Genomic DNA, 16037 nt, shown 5'->3' with positions numbered 1-16037 from the left:
GTCTCCGTCGTCCCCCAGCATCTTACACAACCTACCCATATCCCGTGTCCCCTGAATGACATTCGAACGTTCAATACAAGTCTCCGGAACCACCAGGCTTGGTTTATTCGCGTATTGACGATACCCTGTTGCCCGCCCAACTTCGAGGGAGCTGGAATTAGCATACCAGGAGCAAATGGTTGTGTTACCCCCGACGGTCGCGGTCGCGGATTGCCCGCTTCCTACTGGCGTATTCAGCAGACTGGACAGGCCATTCCCGGCTACGTTTTCAGGTTAGTTTGTCATGCGATTCTGTCTCCTCGGATTCACTGACAGTTGCGCCAACTTCAACCAACTCCTCACCCGCAACCCCGACGAATCCCTTACGATGGGTGCCGATGCGTAAGCTCACCCTCTCGTTGATCATTCCAACGTTGATAAATCCACCTCAGCCGTCAAATCTTCTACATTGAGTGCCAGACCTGCGCCAGCGGTGATTCTGTTGCGCCTCCTGCTGGCACCCGCATCGCCTCGGACTGAGTCCACTGACGATTATTCCTCAGTTGACGTGACGTTGACAGTATGACATCTTCGAAACAAGTCAAAAATGACCCAAATGTGGTGATTTATTTCATATTTATTTACAGAGGCTGAAAATAAATCGATAAACCCTTTTGAAGCACAATTAATTTACCATTAAATGATTAATATCGCTTAATTACTTTTAAATAATTAATAATTAATCGTCAACAAGGGTTTTTCTCTGCCACCGTTAATAGGGAAAAGGCAGCAGCAAAACTCATCTTGTTGTATATACAAGTCAATGTTTTCTGGATTATCTATGGAACTGTATTGATGCTTCACAAAGAGGGAAGTTGCAGGTAATCAATACATTACGGCACGAATTGTACCAGTACGGTTCGCACAGCCACCCTCAAGTCACATGTGGAAATCAGCATGAATCATACAGCCACCCTCAAGTCTATTCCTTGTGTTTTGGGTACTTCACATGGCATTAGGGTGTAAGAATTTACTCAATAATATGTCTGGGTTCTAACCCTACCACTATCTGCACAGAGACTTATCATGGTAGCCTTATGATTCCAATTTTTTAACCTTTCCCACGCAGGTATTACGGCATGAATTATACCAGTACAGTTCGCACAGCCACTATTGTAACTTGAACAACCACCACCATGTACGACAAATTGACGACGAATCAGGGTAAACTTCTTCAATATCTTCTTTCCTTTCTCCAGATATGCAGCTGTTTACCAGGTTCAATTTTAAAGACAGAACAGTCAGTTATTACCCTTGTGATCTTGCTCGTAAGTACTTAGCAATGCTATGTCCATTATTGGCTACTACCTACCCTCGTGATCAGGCTTATCCTTGACTTAACCTGTGGCTCCGATCAAGGCACCTACGTCAATGTCACGTCAATGTCACATCAACTGAGGAATAATCGTCTGTACCCTCCCTCGGACTGTAAAGTGAAGACGTCATTCTTTGCCTACAGGTCGGACGCCCGCCATCTGACAGATGTCAACCTCATCCCTTGTGGTACAACCCTGGGAAAGAACTACCACTTCTTCAAGCGATATACTAAATATCAGCGGACGATGTATATATAAAGCATGCATTCATTTTCAAGGCGACAGAAAGTGTACGAATGGTACAAGGTTTACATACATAAATACAGTGATTCTTTACCAATTCAATATTCAGTCAAGATAGTCTCCACAGACAGCAAGGCCAGTCTTACATACGCCCGTATACGGTCGACAAACTAAACAGCATCAATGGTAACGCGACCCACGTTTTTGTCTTTTTCTTCCGGATGATCCATGCTAACCTCAGACTGGGAATTTGACCCCTGCATCCGGGTCGTACTATCATCCAGCGAGATCATGGGTGGTTCTGCGAACGCCATAGGGGTGGAGTTGCTCCCGTCGGCGTCCCGGAAATCTTTGTTCAAGCCGCCGTCAGGCTTCAGAGTTTGGCGTGTCCAGGCACGACCGAGGATGACGCGTAAAACAATCATCTCAGGCGCGATGCACTGATACGAGAGGGATGAGTTCGGCTAGAATCAACGAGTAGCGAGCGCATACCTCAATCTGCACCAAGAGCAATACGAACAAGTTTTGTGCGAGATCGTTGTCACCGAATAAGCCGAGAAGAATGATCGAGATGAGAGTGAACGGTAGAGCACTCTCGATGACGATGGCTGCTACACCGGTGTATATGCTGGCAGCTTCCACGCCCATAACTTTGACCAGTTGATGGCGATGGTATAATATTTTCCCGGCGATAAGTGCGGTGAGCCACATGGGGAGGATCATGAGGACGATCCATACTGGGAGGGAAAGAGGTGTCCAGCTTGTCTGGGTGGGGAGAGCGAGCTGAACGGTTGTGAGAATTGACAAGACTTGAAGGATGCTGGTCAGACTGAATTTAAAGAAGCTGGCGGGAAATGTACGCACTGACACATGCGATGTAAAACAACCCTGGTGGAATGATAATCCACCAGTTCCAATCGTATAGGATGACGACCCGCTGGAGCTAGGGATATGATGGGTGAGCACGGCGAGGGGAGTGCATTGTTGATAAGGATCACCATTAAACCATCAGCGAAGAACGACGCTAAGATTGCAGCGGAGTTCCCAAGAGTTTGTGTCGAAAGAGCTTGCTGCTCAGACAGATATGCGAAAGGGCCGCCCGGATACTCTCTTTTGGTGACCCACGCGTTCTGGTTGTAGAAGATGCCACATGCCAAGTTGATGGTGCCGAAGGCGAAAAGGAATCCATTGAAAAGGAGCCAGAATAGTTTGTGAGGCAATTTCCTCTTGAGTAAGAAGTACGTGACCGTGAAATAGACCGAGACGTGTATCCCTAAGAGTAATTTCAAGTCAGCCGTGCTGGTCTTTGGAATAAAATTATGAACCGCAGACCGTACCATAGCCAACCGACGCTAGGTGACTTGAAAGGAATGTGGCTTGCTCGAACCAAAGATTTCCAGGGTCCTCCTGGGTGTTGAAGGACATCGCAGGGATAAGATTTGAGGAGACTGACAGCTAACAGAGTATGGGTATCATATACAAGGGTGGTGACCGATTGCTGCGGCTCTGGAAGAGACTGTATAACCGACGGCGTAAACTGAGTATCCACGTTAGACAATGACCACGTAATAGCTGCTCACCTGGAGTTAAGAAATGATTAGAGAGGTAAACGATGGGAGATAAAACACTGAAGACTCGCACAGAACCGTCATCTTTATATACCACGGATTGCCGCACGGTCCATCTGAAGAGTATTATTAGTATCAGACGTGATGGAAGGCAAGACACATGACATACATATACATCCTGAGAAGAACTGGACCATTTGGGATATCGAAACACTTCCAGTTCCATCTTGATATCGAGTTGAAATAGGCGGGCGTTTGTTTAAGTTTCACCGCTCTAACTCATCCACTTCTCGTCTCAATTTTACCCTGGAGTATTCGAGCGTGAAGGTCACTCGCAAACGCAGTCGTACCAGCGACGAGCGTACAAGGTTTGCCTCTCTTGATACGGAGCTCAGAACGGCGGTGGACTTGAACACGTTCGCTCTCGCCGTCCTTGACTTGGAGCCTGAAGATTCGATGGCTGTTGATCGATTGATCGATGATGTTAAATCTTATACGCCTGAAAAGTGGTGGACAGTCCCACGATTCTGGGACTGGCCAGCCTGAGGTGGTTAGATTACCTTTAGATTCCACATGGAGTCCTAAGTTGGAGGAGTCCAGCCTTGATCTCCTTGTTCTCGAGCTAGGCTGCCCATGCAGGGTATGAGAGAGGCCTTCGAGTGCGAGACGCTGGAATATTGAATATTCAGTTCTCGACCTCCGAATCGGCCTTCAACATCGCGCCTCGGTCTGTCCTATAGCTGGAAATTTGTAGGTTTGCCTGGGCGCCCGCCCCCGTTATTTGGAGCCATCGTCTCCCACTGTCTGTGGGTACATCTTTCTGTCTATCAAAGGTTTTGCCGGGATGGGTGGAGGATCAAACGAAAGGAGAACAAGTGTGGGAATCTCCTCTCATCAATCTTTTTCTCTCTTTTCTTTCCGACCGCTTAATTTCCGTCGCAGAATACGCAGAATGCTGTACTGCAGCTCAAAATTTAGGGTAAGGTAGTTGGAAATTGGATTGGGAAGTAATGTTGCGACCATCCCTGCTTTCTGGTGTGTTTGACACGTCACAGCTCTCCTGAAACTAGGATTGCGCTAAAGCGAATCTGGTGCTGTAACAGGAATATTAGGTGAAGACTCAGACGAGGAATCAGGTTCAGAGAAGAGTCATTTGGCTACATTCGACTCACTCCTGCGCGAATAACCGAAGCCAAGGAGGATATCGAAGACAGACAAACAAATCTCATCAATCTCTGGCTTGCAGTTTATCTCACGCCCTCAACTATAAGGAAGCTGCTGAAGATTCAATTATCGGAGGGCGTTGAGGTACGTTCTACTCGTTTTATCCTCTTCACTTTACTGAATATTCTTCTAGATTGAGCTCGTCAACATGGTCAATTGAAGGTCGCTCTCAAGTTCGGTCTTACTCGACACTATGGCCTCATATCGGTGAATGTTCCAGTAAGCTGAATCGGGGTTCACTTCCAAGGTCCAAAATTTGGTATGGCGACTATAATTCCCGAAATTCCCTCTTGGACTTGAAACCTCTCTTCATGCCGACTGCAACCGTAACTCAGCGCCCTTATCTCACACACAACATCTTTCGGTAGCAGCTGATATTCTTTAGAGAGGGATTTGACTCGGAGAAGGCACAGTCAAAGAGTTGCAGAGTTTTGTTGCAAGATGTCATTTAGACTTCGTGTCGATGGTATCGCTCATTTTTTCTCAACAGTCAGCCGTAATATGTTCGACACTCAACTTAACTAACTATCTATCTATCTAAGTATCTCAAGTTTGGGTGTCCGAGGACTCCGATCGAACCGACGATGCCGACTTGGCGGATTGTGAATTACATGATTTGAATCGATTGCTAATCGCCAAGTTCAGTATGACAAAGAGAATGGCCATTCGGTCTGTCATCTGACGAGCTGGCAATCGGGGGGTATAACTAGAACTAGAACGACATGTATTTGAAACATTTGCTCGTTATAGCCTTCATTATGTCTAGAGACCTCTCTGCTCAATCCGATATCACCAAAGGCAAATATTATGACAAGGATGGTTCCTTCAAACGTGCCCCGTCGTCGTTCAGGGACTTCATTGAGCCGGGTGGTAAATTCGAAGCTGCAAGAGGTGTGATAACAATTAATCAATTTGCTTGAGAGCTCAACCTGATCTTCTCATCCAGATCGATACCATCTTTATGTCTCCTATGCATGTCGTGCGTTTGTCTGTGCAAAAGTTGCGTACGTATGAATTCTAAAGGTCCTTGGGAACATAGCTTGGGCCACCCGTGCCCTGATCGTTAGGAAGCTCAAGGGGTTGGAGGACATTATTCGTGGGGCTCCCCAAGTTGTTATTCTCTGATCGAAAACTCTAATCGAGAAACCTTTAGCTGTTACTGTCGTCTCCCCTCGTATGGGCCCCGATGGATGGCCATTCGCCTCTGCCGATGATTTCCCTGCTGCTGAAGTCGACCCATTGTACGGTGCACAACACGTCAAGGATCTCTACCTGAGATGCGCACCCGAATATAATGGAAGGCATGTATCTCGACCGTCCTAGTTAACGACGCGAGTCCTGATATGCTCGTTGCGATATCAGATTCACAGTGCCAGTTCTTTGGGATAAACAAAACGAAACGATTGTGAACAACGAGTCATCCGAAATCATAAGAATCTTCAATACTGCTTTCAACGATCTTATCCAAGACAAAGAGAAAGCCAAGCTGGATATCTATCCTGAACATCTCAGAAAGGAGATCGATGAGTTGAACGGGTGGGTGTATCCCGATATCAACAGTAAGCCCCCGCCCACCACATGAACGCTCATTTTTTACACTCATATCGTCGGTAGATGGCGTATACCGTTCTGGATTTGCAGTCACTCAAGAAGCATATGGAGCCGCTGTGAAACAGCTTTTCACTTCGCTCGACCGTTTGGAAAAGATTCTGGATGGTAAAGAGTACATCATTGGTGATCAGCTTACAGAGGCAGACGTCAGGGCTTGGGTTACAGCGGTAAAAAAAAATTTTGATATCGCTAACAATGTTCTGAGTCCATTTCCTAGATACGCTTCGATCCTGTCTATGTTGGACATTTCAAATGCAACATCCGTTCGATCCGAAATGGATACCCAGCTATCAATAAATGGATGAAAAGGCTGTATTGGAACAACCCAGCGTTCAAAGAGTCGACGAACTTTGACCATATTAAGACACATTATTATTGGTCGCATCCTAATGTGAGTTCTTCCGATTTGGTGCCAGAATCCGCTGATGAGTACTCACCGCTTCCAGATCAATCCGACGAGAATTGTGCCCGTTGGACCTGAGCCTGAGGTAGAACCTCTATAAATGGACTAGAAGGAAATTCAAGATGTCATTGTACATGGTAGCATCTAAGTACCTCTATTCAGAACTCGCTCAGTGCTCTCTACGCGAGCCGGACACATTCGTAATCTTGATTCCTTCAGTTATGGTTCCATACGCTGCGTGCCACGCATACAGCTCTCTGTTTCCCTCGAACGAGAAAGGTGCGGCGACCTGTTTGAAGGCGCTTTTCATGTGTTCCATCTTGATCAGGCGTTCGCCTGAGATCGGTGTGTCGCCACTGATCTCCGTGGGGGGTTTTTCGAGACTCATTGGCCTGGGACCTGGTGATTGGCAGTTCAAAACCTCCAATGCAGTCCTTTAAGGCTTCCATAGCAGCTGATACACATAGGTCTGGATCTCACTGAACACCAAGCCGTTAAGTTCAAAAAAGGACAGCAGGCTTACTCTTGAGGTCAGATCCTGAGAATCCCTCTGTATCGGCCGCGATACCCGCAAAGTCCGTATCGACCATGTTTTCTCCCTTAAATGCGACATCATCAGTCGAGACTCTGTAGCCTGAGCTCGCACTGCTCGGGAGCTCACTCACTTTCTCTCTCGTTAAGGCCAGGAAGATCTATCAGCCTACGGTACGGCAGCTGACGAAGAATTGCTTGATCCAAATCGAACGGCTAATTAGGTTGGTGGGAAATCTGGAAAACAGTAGTGTTCACTGGCCTTACCCTATTGGTGGCACCGAACGACACCTTTATCTTTTCCCGAATTCAGTCCATCCATTGCCTAAATTCAAATGATGAGCAGTGCTCGAGTCCCGCCAGATCCGATGAACATACTTGCATGAACTCTGTGATCTGAAGGGATTGTAAGTTTCAAAGCTAATACTACATCAGAAACATACCATAGCACGACGGACATCCGTTCCCCCGCCGCCACCGCTCGTTCTTTCACCGAAAAGGGCGTCGACTTCATCCATAAATACAACGCATGGAGCCAGCCGATTAGTAAGTTTCTTTCAAGTTACGGAGTTTCAGCATTTCACTACATTATAAAGGATGCCACTCACGAAGACTGCATTGGTGTATTTATCAGATTCCCCTGCCCACATGTCCAAGACGTCACTAGGTTTGATAAGAAGTATGTTGGCTTCGCTTTCACAAGCTAGTGCGCGACAGACCACCGTCTTTCCCGTTTCAGGAGGACCGTACAAGAGCGCTTATCACCAACAGTGAACTTACGCGATCTGAGCAACTCGCTTGTCCTCCTTGTCAATCCACTTTTCAAGTCGCTCCCGGCGTTTCAACCAAAGCCGAAGGGCTTCTACAACTTGATCTCCAGTGGCTATTGACTGTGAACGAGCAGGTTGGCCGATGAGTACCACGAGCGTCTCTAAAAAGCAATCAACAGTGGCTGGGTCGATGATGGAGTATTCTATTTCGTTATCTTGTCTTCGAAAAGTTGAACAACTACAGCCAGAACGAGAATTTAATCATGCACCTTTCATAATTCACTAGGTTCCCGCTGATGACACAAGGACCTTCGACTTCGATGCCGTTTTGTGCAAGTATCAATTTGAGAATGACCCCACTCAGTTGCGAGGCCCTGTCATTGAGGGTCGACTGTTGATTTGCAAGCACGATATCCTCTGGATAAACGCTGAGGCAAAGGTCGGAAAGTAAGAGTGATTGCAAATGGTTTTGCCACCACATAAGAAGACACCTTTTGTCCGCTGTGACTTCTTCACCGTCCTGTTGCGTAGCGCTATTCTTTTCTGACATATCCGTATCCCCCGTCTTCGGTGACTCCCTCGTGACAACAAGCGTATCTGTGTTCATGGAACTCCTGTAGAAAACGGGGCTGAAAAAGGCTGATGCTAGAGTTCTTCTATCGAAGTTCTTGCTGCGGGAAGCCGCAAAGTAGACCTTACTTCCAAGAGCTGGGACTATACGCGACGGGCTATCGGTCGTCTTCAAAGCTTTTCAATCATCCGAGCATATGCCCGACTCTTCAAAGGTCCAATTAAACGTGTAAAAGCCACGAGCTGAATCGTAATAGTGTGGGCATGCTTCCCTTCCAAGCGGTCGTGAGCTCCCGAACAGGACTATCAAATTCGCTTTACGCGCGTTGCGGAGGTTTTTGATGGCGCGGAAGATGAAGATCATAAGGGGAATTGCAGCACAGGCGATCGTGCCAAAGTCTCTCACATAGATAACCCGGCGTGGTAGTGAATCCGAAGGTGTGGTTTCAAAACCGGCCAACAGTAGATCGGGAAAGAATTGTTGAATATCTTCAACGTCGGTGAACCGTTCGATAGGGAGACGGCTATAGATCGCATCAACAAAAGCTCCATCTGAAGAAACAAATATGCGCGGTTGAGAACTAAATCAACAGGCATTCATTCACGGTCATATTACCTTTTCCGAGAGCGCCAAATCGTCCTGCCGCTAGCACCAAAGAATCGAGCACCAAAACGTCTGCGTTTTCCTTCTGCGCAGTATTGCGTAGCACCGCATCAATGACAGTATTTCCGCCATGATAAGGGGAAAGGAGAGTGACTGTTTTCTCGATAACAGTGTTGGTATCGTTTGCACAAAGGAATGCATAGGAGATCCCGCTCTGGATGTCATCGAGCATGTCTCCGTCAAAAGACCAGTCAGATGAGGTCGGTTCAGTGCCAAGTTCTGGTTTCCATAGAAAGCGATCCAAGAAAGAGGTCGAAACTCTCGAGGATAGCTTGGACATGAGTGAAAGCTAGGATGAAGTTCGAGTTGCAAGTCAGAGGTATAGAAGAGACGTTGAACGAGGGCGATAAGTTGTGTCACATTCCTTATGTACGAGATCGTTCCTTTGAAATTCGAAACAAAAAGTCCGTTCATCCCTACAACGCCACGATGTTGGACGGCCTCGGCTGTAGTGCATGGATGGTGAAACAATGAACGTCAGCACACCTTTCCAACATTCGAGTAGGCTATTCTGTGGAACAGAGCTGCTTTGATGCGAGTTCAAAGTTCAGGCTGCACACTGGTGGTGATCGGTGACATGTGACACGCTTCATGGCCGACCCTGAGGCAGAACGAGAACCACATTGTGACTGGTTTCAAACGTCAAAGAATAGCAGTGAGTTCAGAGCAGTGAGTTCAGGATAGAGAAAGGCTACGTAATAATAATGAGAACATAATAGAATCCTATGCATGTCGAAGGGTCCGTGAATTATGACTCTGACTTCTCCTTTCCTTTCGGCGGTAAAGACAGATTCGGTGTACTTGCAATAGCGGCAGAGCTCGAAATTTGACTGAGTCCTTGTTTAAAGCCAGGAGAAAGACTCGGTGGTGAAAAGTTTCCTAATGTGGGAGTACTAGGGAGAGAAGAATCTCGTTTAGTGGGGCTGACAGGAGTCGAGGTTGGGTTCTCTCCAGAAGCTGCTTCAGTGAGCAAGAATTCCACCCATAGACGAGAGAATGACTTCGTATACTGAATGTAAGTGCACTGCAAAAATCATTGTATAAAAAATATCACCTCAGTTTCGTCCGATTTGATTAGTTCAGGCTGGGGTCCCGAACCTGAGCTGGACGATGAACGTCTCCAGAAGGAGGATGACGACAGATTGATGTTTGCATTAGCTCGCTGAAGGCCAGCTTTCTCTCTTTCAACATCATTCCAGGAGAGGATGCTCGCCAGTAGAGAAAGCATTTCAAACCGCTTGGCGTCCGCACGAGAAGTAGTTAAAAAGGAGAGAAGAACGTTCGTGACCAGTCGGCGATCGACATTATGGTCAGATGAATTTCTCCGAAGTCGTCGAAGCGCCTCCATTAGATGCTCATTGATAATCACAGCTTGAAGAAACATGGACAGTCAGAATAGGAAACTCGAATACATGCAGACGCGTAAAAGAACCTTCATGCCGTAGTTTGCCAATCAGAAGGTGCTTCTCTTTCACCTCCTTCTCAAGCTCCTGTGTCCTTGAGCTGTTAGCTTGGGACTCTTCGAGGCTTAGCTGAGATGAGGGTGTCAGTGTAAGGAGTATTAGCTAAATGAGAGACGCACTTCGGCTGTCAAAGCACGATGTTTGAATTCGGCTAACGATTGGGTGGCTTGGAGAAGTTGAGACTCGTAATCTTTCACGGCCTGTCGCAACTCATGTTCTTTCGCTGGTAAGGATGTCAAATTGTGAGCAGAACCCAAACGTGAAGGACATACCTTCCTGAAAATCTGCCAAAACCGACTGAAGATTATTGGCCCTCTCCTTCTCCAATTTGTTCGAGGTTTCCAACCTCTCAATGGCAGCCTTTGCCAATTTCACCTCGGTTTCCAATGTCTCAATATTACCTCTCGCTTCATCTAACATTGCCTTCTCCTTCATTTCATTGAGATCGCGTTCCTCGAGTATCATTCGATATCGTTCAAGTTCGGTTTGAGCGTTCCGAAGTTCGCGATCCCGCAATAACGCTTCTTGAGTGTTTTCGTGCAGTGTACGATTTCGCAAGAGGTCAAGTTCGTTTGAAGCGCGATCCACCTCCTCATTTGAGGCAATGAGCTCCTCCTTCAGGGTTTCCACTGTTGCGGATAAGTCGTCATTTTGGGCTGTCAACTGGTGTAATAATTGTTCTCTACGATCAAGCTCTTCCTACGTTAACATGCCTCGTAAGGTCAAGAAATAACATTTGAAGGAGGTGATTTACACACAGCATCTTGTTTCAATTTATTCCCCAGTGTAGTCCGCATGGTAGTCAGTTTGGCTACCAAGTTTCTATACTGGGTTGCGAGAGTCTCCTTCTCTCCACGAGTACGTTCCAGCTCTCTTTGTAGCCTAGATATAGGATCCAGTGTGTCATCTTCGTCTGTAGTTTCTGCACTGGACCCGTTGGGTATGAGATTTATGGGCGGTGTATTGCTTCTGTCACTATCCAAAGATGAACGGAGTTCTGCAGGGATGAGGCTCTTGAACGAGTGATCTGTCAAGTTTTCTGTAGGTGACGAAGGACCGCCTGAGGGACCCTCGTCGATACCGTTGGACATTGGGGGCGTATGGACGACGGACGTGGCGGGGACGCGGGATTGTACGTGACGAAAGAGCTAAGCGCTTTCTTGTGCTTCGGCTTCCTTGCAAGGCTGGAACGTTCATGTCGCAAACGAGGAGGCTCTCTCAGTCGTTTACCCAGTCACAGGTAGATTCAATATCCGCGTCGAGTGCGGTCTTACCACCGGAATCAGAGGTGTGGACTGCCAGATGGAATGAAGTCTTTGCCAGGGGTGCGTCTATCGCTTTGACGATCCCCTCCTTCTCGCTCATCGCATTCAAGATATTATCGACTCCCGTATTGTCACCGTTAGTGCAGAAATCAGTGTAGAGGACGCTTGCGACGTTAGTGAATATGCGGCATTCGCAATCAAAGTATGGCGTTAAACCTTCGGAATGCTAGAAACTTCTCTCGGAAGATATTCCTTGCCTTGCGATACAAGCAAATCAGGAGATCCATGAACTTTCCGGACTCTTTGACGTGAGTCCAAAGCGGTAGTATCTGTTTCCCTTCGATCAGTCTATTACAACCACTTCAACAGTATGCAGACGTGAACGCTTTCTTGACACTCGCCGCGACGAAACACAGGTTTGGTCCAGAAAACCTTCACGACAATCCCCGCGTTGAAGATATCTTCAAAGCTGCAAAGGCTGGAGATGTGCCAGTATACATCGTCAGCAGTCAGTACTAATGCTTCTGGACCTAGTGTGCAATTTTCATGATATGCTTTTCAAGATCTTTCCGAGAAGAACCCCCTCAAAGTCTTACCCCACGACGCGACGATCATATCTTTATTGGAGATATTTGCCAAAGGGACTCATCGAGGTCTGTCACAGATTCGAGAAAGCAGCAACATTTCTCATCTCCAGTAGTGGTCATCAGATCATCTCCACCTTCAACGAACTATGACGGATTTGTCTCTGACCGTCGACTACTATCGTGGTTTGCTGCTTTTGCAGAGGAAACCCCATCTCTTCGATTGTTTATATCTAACTCTCTCCGAAATCTCTCGTTTCCGTTGCTCAATATCTTCTCTTCCGTTGTGGCAACAACCTCGAAATCCACTGTTCTAGAAGCGATGCGCCTGATGAGTGACGAAGGAGTGAGCAGTATTGCAATTCTTGACGACGACGTTGGAACCCTTCTTAGCGCCGTTAGTGTCACAGACATCGCAAAGGTACCTTCACAATACATTTTCCTCCCGCTGGAATGTCCTCAAGCATGTTCAGATTGTAGTACCTTCTCAGGGTAATCAGATCTTGCATGCACCTTTGCATCAGTTCATTTCCTACATCAAGGTCGACGTTTTGTCTCTTTAGTCTTGTAGGTACTTATCACGATACTAAATAGGATCCGGATGGCTCCACCGACGGCGTTGATAAATTTCCCGGTATGTGTGTGGGTCAAAAATAATCCTCGTGTCACTTACTTTACCGTGCAGTTTACTCTGTCAGCCCGAATAGCACTCTTCTCTATACCATACAGAAGATTTTAGCCAGTGAGCCTATTGTATTGATAGTTGAATTTAATATAACCTGTACCAACAGCGAACGCCCACCGGGTTTTTGTCATGCACGAATCATCGCCCGAGTCGTGCTCCCCCATCGTATCGTCATTATCTGCCGGGAATCTAAGTGGAATCGTTTCCATAGTTGATAGTACGTGGCGTTGATCAGGGAATTATGATTGTTCTCATGCCTTTGTCCCTGATAGTTCTGTCACTCTTTGCAAGATTAGCGAACGTGCAAGATGTTGACCCCACTCGGATGCAGCGACACCGCAGAGCTTCATCTGTGTCCTCTCAATCATCAAGGTCAGACAGAATCGAATTTGCTCGGTCAAGATCTAGCAGCAGGGCCAGTGGGGTCAAAATCTCTATCAACCAGCCCAAAATTCAGAGCACTCGTACATCCGTCCCTGGCTTGGACTCATCAACATCACCGGGCTTCAAAACGTGAGGATGTGGTACTGTGTAGCTCGTGGATGATTTTTATGTATTGGTATTGTCGTTGCGTCGAGCTTTGTCTTTCCGACCTGGGGACCAGAATGGAGCGGGCCGATAACCTCAAGTAAAGTATGAGATAATAAATACCTACATGTACATGTACAATACATACGAGGAATGTAAATTATACAGATAGCCCTTCATACTCTACAGACTTAATACTTGAACAGACTTCAACCTTCCTCTCCTTCCTCGCTGAGGTGATTGTGGACATCAACACACATTCCAGAGTTTGTGGGTATTAGACGGTGAGACACACCTTTATGATCAATAAACGCTCATCGTCGACCATCACATCGGAGGCGTCGAATTGTTCATTACTTGTCACTTCCACATAGGGTAAATGGCTGACGATATCCTCCCTGAATACGTCCTCTCCTTTGGTCACTGAGGGTTTCGTAACCACACGATACGTCAAGCCATTACCGAGCTTCACATTGTCTTCACCGTCAACCATGGACATCTCTTCCATCATTTGAGAAATGACATAAGGATTAAAGTTCTTCACACGAAGATACTTCCTGTTTCGAGGTTGCTCTTGCGTCCGGGAGGAAGCCTCATTTTCCGGTTCAAAAATATTGGGCATATCGTGTTTCGGCAGTTCCCAGTCCTCAGCTTCATTCTGTTCGAAACCATTCCAGTCATCGTCTCCATCGCTTATAACGTGAAGAGTCCCCTGTTGGACAAACACGACAGTCGGATCGTCCACAGAGTTAGGGTTCGCCACTAACTCTGCGGTCCTCAACCCATAAGTGGCATGATGCCAATCCTTTGAAAAGTGTTGCCGGAACCACCGTGTACTCTGCGGCCCCCACACCTTCCAAGGAATCGGCTCTGATGGCTCGTAGACGCTCCGTCGAAATGAAGGAGTTAAATGTTGTGGAGAGGATGAAGCAGCTTCATGAAACAAAAAGGATTGGGAACTTTGCGAGAATTCTGGAAGAGAGATGAGATCTGGCAGCTCAGAGGTGGGGGATTCGGGCAACAGGAAGGAAAGAGGCGAAGGTGGCCTTGATGTCGATAAAGGAAAGGCCGGGGTGGGTTCAATTTCGGAGGTCAAGGAAGATACCACAGTCGGGAAAGAGGGAGGAGGTACAACATCGTATAATAACTGCGGGTCACGATCATTTGTGAATATCGTTGGATTCCACGGAAATGGGTGGCCTGCCCCGATCTCCTGCCAGTGGGGAGGTGGATTAAGAAATGTACCAGAACGGAAAAAGAATACGAAGGAGTGGGCTGACGAGTTAGTATGAGTGTAAATGCAGCAGCAATGGAGTCTGTTTTCCGGATCGCCAACATAAGCCTTCTTCGGATGTCCATCCCAGGCAGATGATCTGCCTACATTGGGATTATATCCTGGTGCGGGATGACTGCTGAGAGAAATGTACCAAAAGTTGTTGAACGAGAAGCCGAAAGCAGGAAAAGCATACGATGCAAGCAGGACAGCGGATTTGGAAAAATCGGCTGGGAGTTGATAAACTTCGAAGACACCAGCAGAGCGAACGATGAGGACCTTATCCTGGGAGAGAAAATTGAAGTCGTCTATCCCAGTTACACGCCTTATCTGGCACTAGTAGAGAAACATGAGTATCAACGAGGTAGGTTGTATATGAACAGTATATGAACATACTCTGTCGTGAGGACCAAACTGCCAGTTGAACACTGTCCTTCAAGTCAGCAAATTGGTGGCAGCAAAAGTAATGGAACAACCTTGGAGGACGCTCCCACCGCTCGGCGCCTCCTTGATCAGCAAGCCAGTCAACTCCCCCGAAATGTGAGCAACCACTATTCCATCAACGACGGACCAAGCGTTTGGCCGCTCCAGAAAACTAACAGTTGCTGATAAAGCTCGGGAATGAGGCTTGTTGGTCGACAAGGTTCTGAAATGTGCTTCATAAAGGTAATCGGATCTAGATAAAAATAATGTATTGATTTTCAGCTGGATGTCGTCAACTCGAAACTCACGAGGGTGGGGCCAGAGATATAAGGAGAAGCAGGTCTTGCGACGGATCCATGGTAAAGTCGATTACCATCAACCCAATAACGGGATGAATCCAATGGATATGAGGTTCTCCGTTCTCCATCTTGACCAAGTCGAAAAACACGATATGCGTCGTATGATTTTGTTCGTTTTCTTTGCTCTGGCCAAATATTCCGCTTTGAAACTCGTATAAAGCACCTGTGTGCATAAATCGGGAACGATAGCGTGCTCTTGACGCGAGTGTGTGCCAAGCTGCTTCATTGTGTCGGAGAGCTCGTAGACGCGTCGCTAATGGTGGATCATGATAGGATTTGAGGCTCGACACCATACGGTGCCTCGCCAATTCTAACTTGTATTGAAGAGCGCACGATTGCTGGATTATCTCTTTCATCTGCTTGTTTACCTAGAGAAACAAGAGGTCAACTTGTGGGAACCCAAATTATTCTTATGACGCACCAGACCGCATACTAGAATGTCCAGAGAATCCAAATAAATGAGTATATGACACACAAGCTCAATTGGGAGGTTGAGTATCGAGACCGCGGCCTTCATG

General features: G+C 47.0%; 8 protein-coding genes across 8 annotated transcripts; 2 read left to right on the top strand and 6 right to left on the bottom strand.

The window, feature by feature from the left end:
• Window positions 1-1597: 1597 nt before the first annotated feature.
• Window positions 1598-4043, bottom strand: E1B28_006184 (uncharacterized protein). Its single transcript, XM_043150815.1, has 7 exons — window positions 3336-4043; window positions 3240-3282; window positions 2936-3114; window positions 2597-2871; window positions 2463-2541; window positions 2091-2407; window positions 1598-2038 (listed from the first exon to the last, which is right to left on the bottom strand). Exons 3-7 carry the CDS (start codon window positions 3021-3023, stop codon window positions 1769-1771), a joined length of 1029 nt encoding a protein of 342 aa, XP_043011905.1. The 5' UTR covers window positions 3024-3114; window positions 3240-3282; window positions 3336-4043; the 3' UTR covers window positions 1598-1768.
• Window positions 4044-5125: 1082 nt separating this feature from the next.
• On the top strand, window positions 5126-6617 carry E1B28_006183 (uncharacterized protein). The gene is made up of 8 exons (XM_043150814.1): window positions 5126-5281; window positions 5337-5369; window positions 5430-5486; window positions 5544-5691; window positions 5753-5949; window positions 6005-6168; window positions 6219-6392; window positions 6448-6617. The coding sequence occupies exons 1-8, from the start codon at window positions 5149-5151 to the stop codon at window positions 6502-6504; spliced, it is 963 nt and encodes a 320-aa protein (XP_043011904.1). The 5' UTR covers window positions 5126-5148; the 3' UTR covers window positions 6505-6617.
• A 586-nt stretch (window positions 6618-7203) lies between these two features.
• Window positions 7204-7585, bottom strand: E1B28_006182 (uncharacterized protein; the record flags this gene model as incomplete). The annotated part of the gene is made up of 4 exons (XM_043150813.1): window positions 7204-7260; window positions 7314-7331; window positions 7379-7489; window positions 7544-7585. The coding sequence occupies 4 exons, from the start codon at window positions 7583-7585 to the stop codon at window positions 7204-7206; spliced, it is 228 nt and encodes a 75-aa protein (XP_043011903.1).
• Window positions 7586-7711: 126 nt separating this feature from the next.
• On the bottom strand, window positions 7712-8312 carry E1B28_006181 (uncharacterized protein; the record flags this gene model as incomplete). Its single annotated transcript, XM_043150812.1, has 2 exons — window positions 7712-7925; window positions 7975-8312. 2 exons carry the CDS (start codon window positions 8310-8312, stop codon window positions 7712-7714), a joined length of 552 nt encoding a protein of 183 aa, XP_043011902.1.
• A 144-nt stretch (window positions 8313-8456) lies between these two features.
• Window positions 8457-9219, bottom strand: E1B28_006180 (uncharacterized protein; the record flags this gene model as incomplete). Its single annotated transcript, XM_043150811.1, has 2 exons — window positions 8457-8827; window positions 8892-9219. 2 exons carry the CDS (start codon window positions 9217-9219, stop codon window positions 8457-8459), a joined length of 699 nt encoding a protein of 232 aa, XP_043011901.1.
• Window positions 9220-9687: 468 nt separating this feature from the next.
• E1B28_006179 (uncharacterized protein) lies at window positions 9688-11493 on the bottom strand (the record flags this gene model as incomplete). Its single annotated transcript, XM_043150810.1, has 6 exons — window positions 9688-9939; window positions 9994-10310; window positions 10372-10471; window positions 10522-10625; window positions 10675-11101; window positions 11161-11493. The coding sequence occupies 6 exons, from the start codon at window positions 11491-11493 to the stop codon at window positions 9688-9690; spliced, it is 1533 nt and encodes a 510-aa protein (XP_043011900.1).
• A 75-nt stretch (window positions 11494-11568) lies between these two features.
• E1B28_006178 (uncharacterized protein) lies at window positions 11569-13453 on the top strand (the record flags this gene model as incomplete). The annotated part of the gene is made up of 11 exons (XM_043150809.1): window positions 11569-11727; window positions 11778-11839; window positions 11898-11975; window positions 12037-12175; window positions 12231-12320; window positions 12368-12672; window positions 12725-12793; window positions 12846-12885; window positions 12937-12993; window positions 13043-13153; window positions 13209-13453. The coding sequence occupies exons 1-11, from the start codon at window positions 11598-11600 to the stop codon at window positions 13451-13453; spliced, it is 1326 nt and encodes a 441-aa protein (XP_043011899.1). The 5' UTR covers window positions 11569-11597.
• Window positions 13454-13647: 194 nt separating this feature from the next.
• E1B28_006177 (uncharacterized protein) lies at window positions 13648-16036 on the bottom strand (the record flags this gene model as incomplete). Its single annotated transcript, XM_043150808.1, has 6 exons — window positions 13648-13695; window positions 13760-15073; window positions 15134-15165; window positions 15214-15413; window positions 15469-15887; window positions 15941-16036. 6 exons carry the CDS (start codon window positions 16034-16036, stop codon window positions 13648-13650), a joined length of 2109 nt encoding a protein of 702 aa, XP_043011898.1.
• Window position 16037: the final 1 nt, after the last annotated feature.

Source organism: Marasmius oreades, chromosome 3 (assembly GCF_018924745.1).
Source record: "Marasmius oreades isolate 03SP1 chromosome 3, whole genome shotgun sequence".
NCBI lineage: Eukaryota > Fungi > Basidiomycota > Agaricomycetes > Agaricales > Marasmiaceae > Marasmius > Marasmius oreades.
The sequence above is the reverse complement of the archived record's forward strand: the minus strand, read 5'-3'. Positions and strand labels throughout refer to the sequence as shown.